The sequence below is a fragment of the Glycine max genome, chromosome 10, assembly GCF_000004515.6.
Source record: "Glycine max cultivar Williams 82 chromosome 10, Glycine_max_v4.0, whole genome shotgun sequence".
NCBI lineage: Eukaryota > Viridiplantae > Streptophyta > Magnoliopsida > Fabales > Fabaceae > Glycine > Glycine max.
In genome coordinates this window covers 2,656,141-2,658,148 of record NC_038246.2, presented here as the reverse complement: position 1 = coordinate 2,658,148, position 2,008 = coordinate 2,656,141, and the positions used below count along the sequence as shown (strand labels likewise).

Below are 2,008 nucleotides of genomic sequence, written 5' to 3'. Positions count from 1 at the left end.
TACGCGATGCAAATGAAGAGAGCTGACCGACAGTGAAGTATCGTTAGATTCTAGTTGTCTCCGCTAGGAAGCATCCATAACCAATTCAGTTAACGAATATTCCTAGAGCAGGCATTATTACATATGTAAATAACTAGCAAAATCAAAAACAAAATTACGCTTCTTTCATCATTATATTCTCTGTTATCCTCCTTCTCTTTCTTTGGTGTTGGGGGGGGGGGGGGACTGTAATTCTGTAAAGCCAAACATGCATTGCGAGAAAGAAACCAGATCAAAATGGTGCTCCTACGTTAACCCAAAATCCAAAAAAAATCATATTTTGTTGCACTTAACACACAAATATCGTTAAATAGTCCTTTTGTTTTCTTTATCAAACCTAAACATCCGCATGCACACTATATACAAAAAAGAGTCAGAAATTGCTAATTCTGCTACATTGCCAAAATTGAAGAAATTTAAAAACAGAAAAAAAAGTGTAGTTAAGTAACCTGAAGAAACTTGGATTCTTGGTCGAGACGCTTCAGTTCGGCAAGAATCCGGTGCTTGCCTCTCTTATCAGTTCCTCCTGCACCCGCAGCAGCCGAAACAACAACAACGGTTTCTTCATCCGCCGACGACGCCGTTTCAGACGCCATAAGTGAGTGTCAGCTACCACTCATCCAGCGAAAAAAACACCCCCACTTTGCACCCTTGCTTGTTCTGCTTAATAATACGACACAGATCTGAAAACAAACACTAGGCAATAATAATAATAACAACAACCCTTTTATTTACAGAGAAAAAAGGGAACTCTTTTCACTGATAATAATCCTATTACTCAAAAAAGCCCTTTCTCTTTCTACATGTGCTCCGCGCACCCATCGAAATCGAAATTATATAGGCCATCAAAAGGCGAGCCTTTTTTTTCTTTCTTCTCTCTTGCTGTCCCTTTCATACCTTTAAACTCTGCTTAGGTGCTAACAATTAAGAAAACACTGTTGCCAAGGTCTTTTGTTTTCTTTAGATCACTTGGTCTGTTTGGTCATCCCAGTTTGGCAGCCAATAGCAACAACTTGCATAATGAGACCACATAAGTGGTTATATATTAATTAATTCAATATTAAATTTTAAAAATGTTAATAAGTGTTCTTACAATATTCATTAAAGAATAAAAAAATTATTGAAATACAGCAAATTACTTGTCCATAATTATTTTTACACACTCTTATATAATCTCTATAATAAATATTTTTTCCTCTTCATTTCTTCACTAATATCCTAATAAATAATAATATCAGTTAAGAATACTAGTTTAGTAAGGTAACATTTTAATAGCTTATAAACTATTTCAATTAATTCATGAGTTAATTTGACCAAAGTTGAGAATTGTTCTTCAGTTACACAAATCAAAAGAGCTAAAACATTTCACCTTTTGAGCATAAAATTTATAACATTTATGTATATTTAGGTGATTTATTAACAGCCTGAAAACAAGCAGGCTGATAAAATTTGAATTTAGTTTAATTTAAATATCCAAAAATTAATTTGTGATATAAGATTCATCCCTTAGTTATATGTACTGTTTTATTCGTATTAAAAGAGTGTGATTTCTTTTAACCTACTCAATGTTCATCGGTAGCCCTTTATCAGGTTTCAATTCTTTTATACTCCTTCTTTTTACATCTTATTTTATTTTCTCTCTAATTTGTATATTTTATATTCTATTCTTACACAATTTTTCATCCTTATCTATTAAAAGGTGTAGCACATAAAAGGATATTTTTTTTGTCTTCTTTCGGTCTGAAGAAGAGTCCAAACAAAAATTGGAGGCTTGGTGCGGGGTTCTGATGGAGAATGGGTCAAAGGTTTCTGAAGAAACTTGGTCCACTTGAAATCCACCACAACTTTTGTTGCTAAGTTGTTGGGTGCATTGGATTGCTTGATCTTTGGGGTATAGTAAAGTATAGTTACTTATTGACTCTGCTATTTGATTTAAGGCATTTTTGGTGCCAGAGTGGAGAATTGCAAA

The 2,008-nt window shown here is 33.6% G+C and overlaps 1 protein-coding gene across 1 annotated transcript in view; it reads right to left on the bottom strand.

The window, feature by feature from the left end:
* Window positions 1-825, bottom strand: part of LOC100813941 (uncharacterized) — a 5,906-nt gene extending 5,081 nt beyond the window's left edge. Inside the window, 1 exon segment of the mRNA NM_001253334.1 lies at window positions 489-825. Coding sequence (NP_001240263.1) covers window positions 489-635 — 147 coding nt within the window. The 5' untranslated portion in view covers window positions 636-825.
* Between the last annotated feature and the right edge of the window lie 1,183 nt (window positions 826-2,008).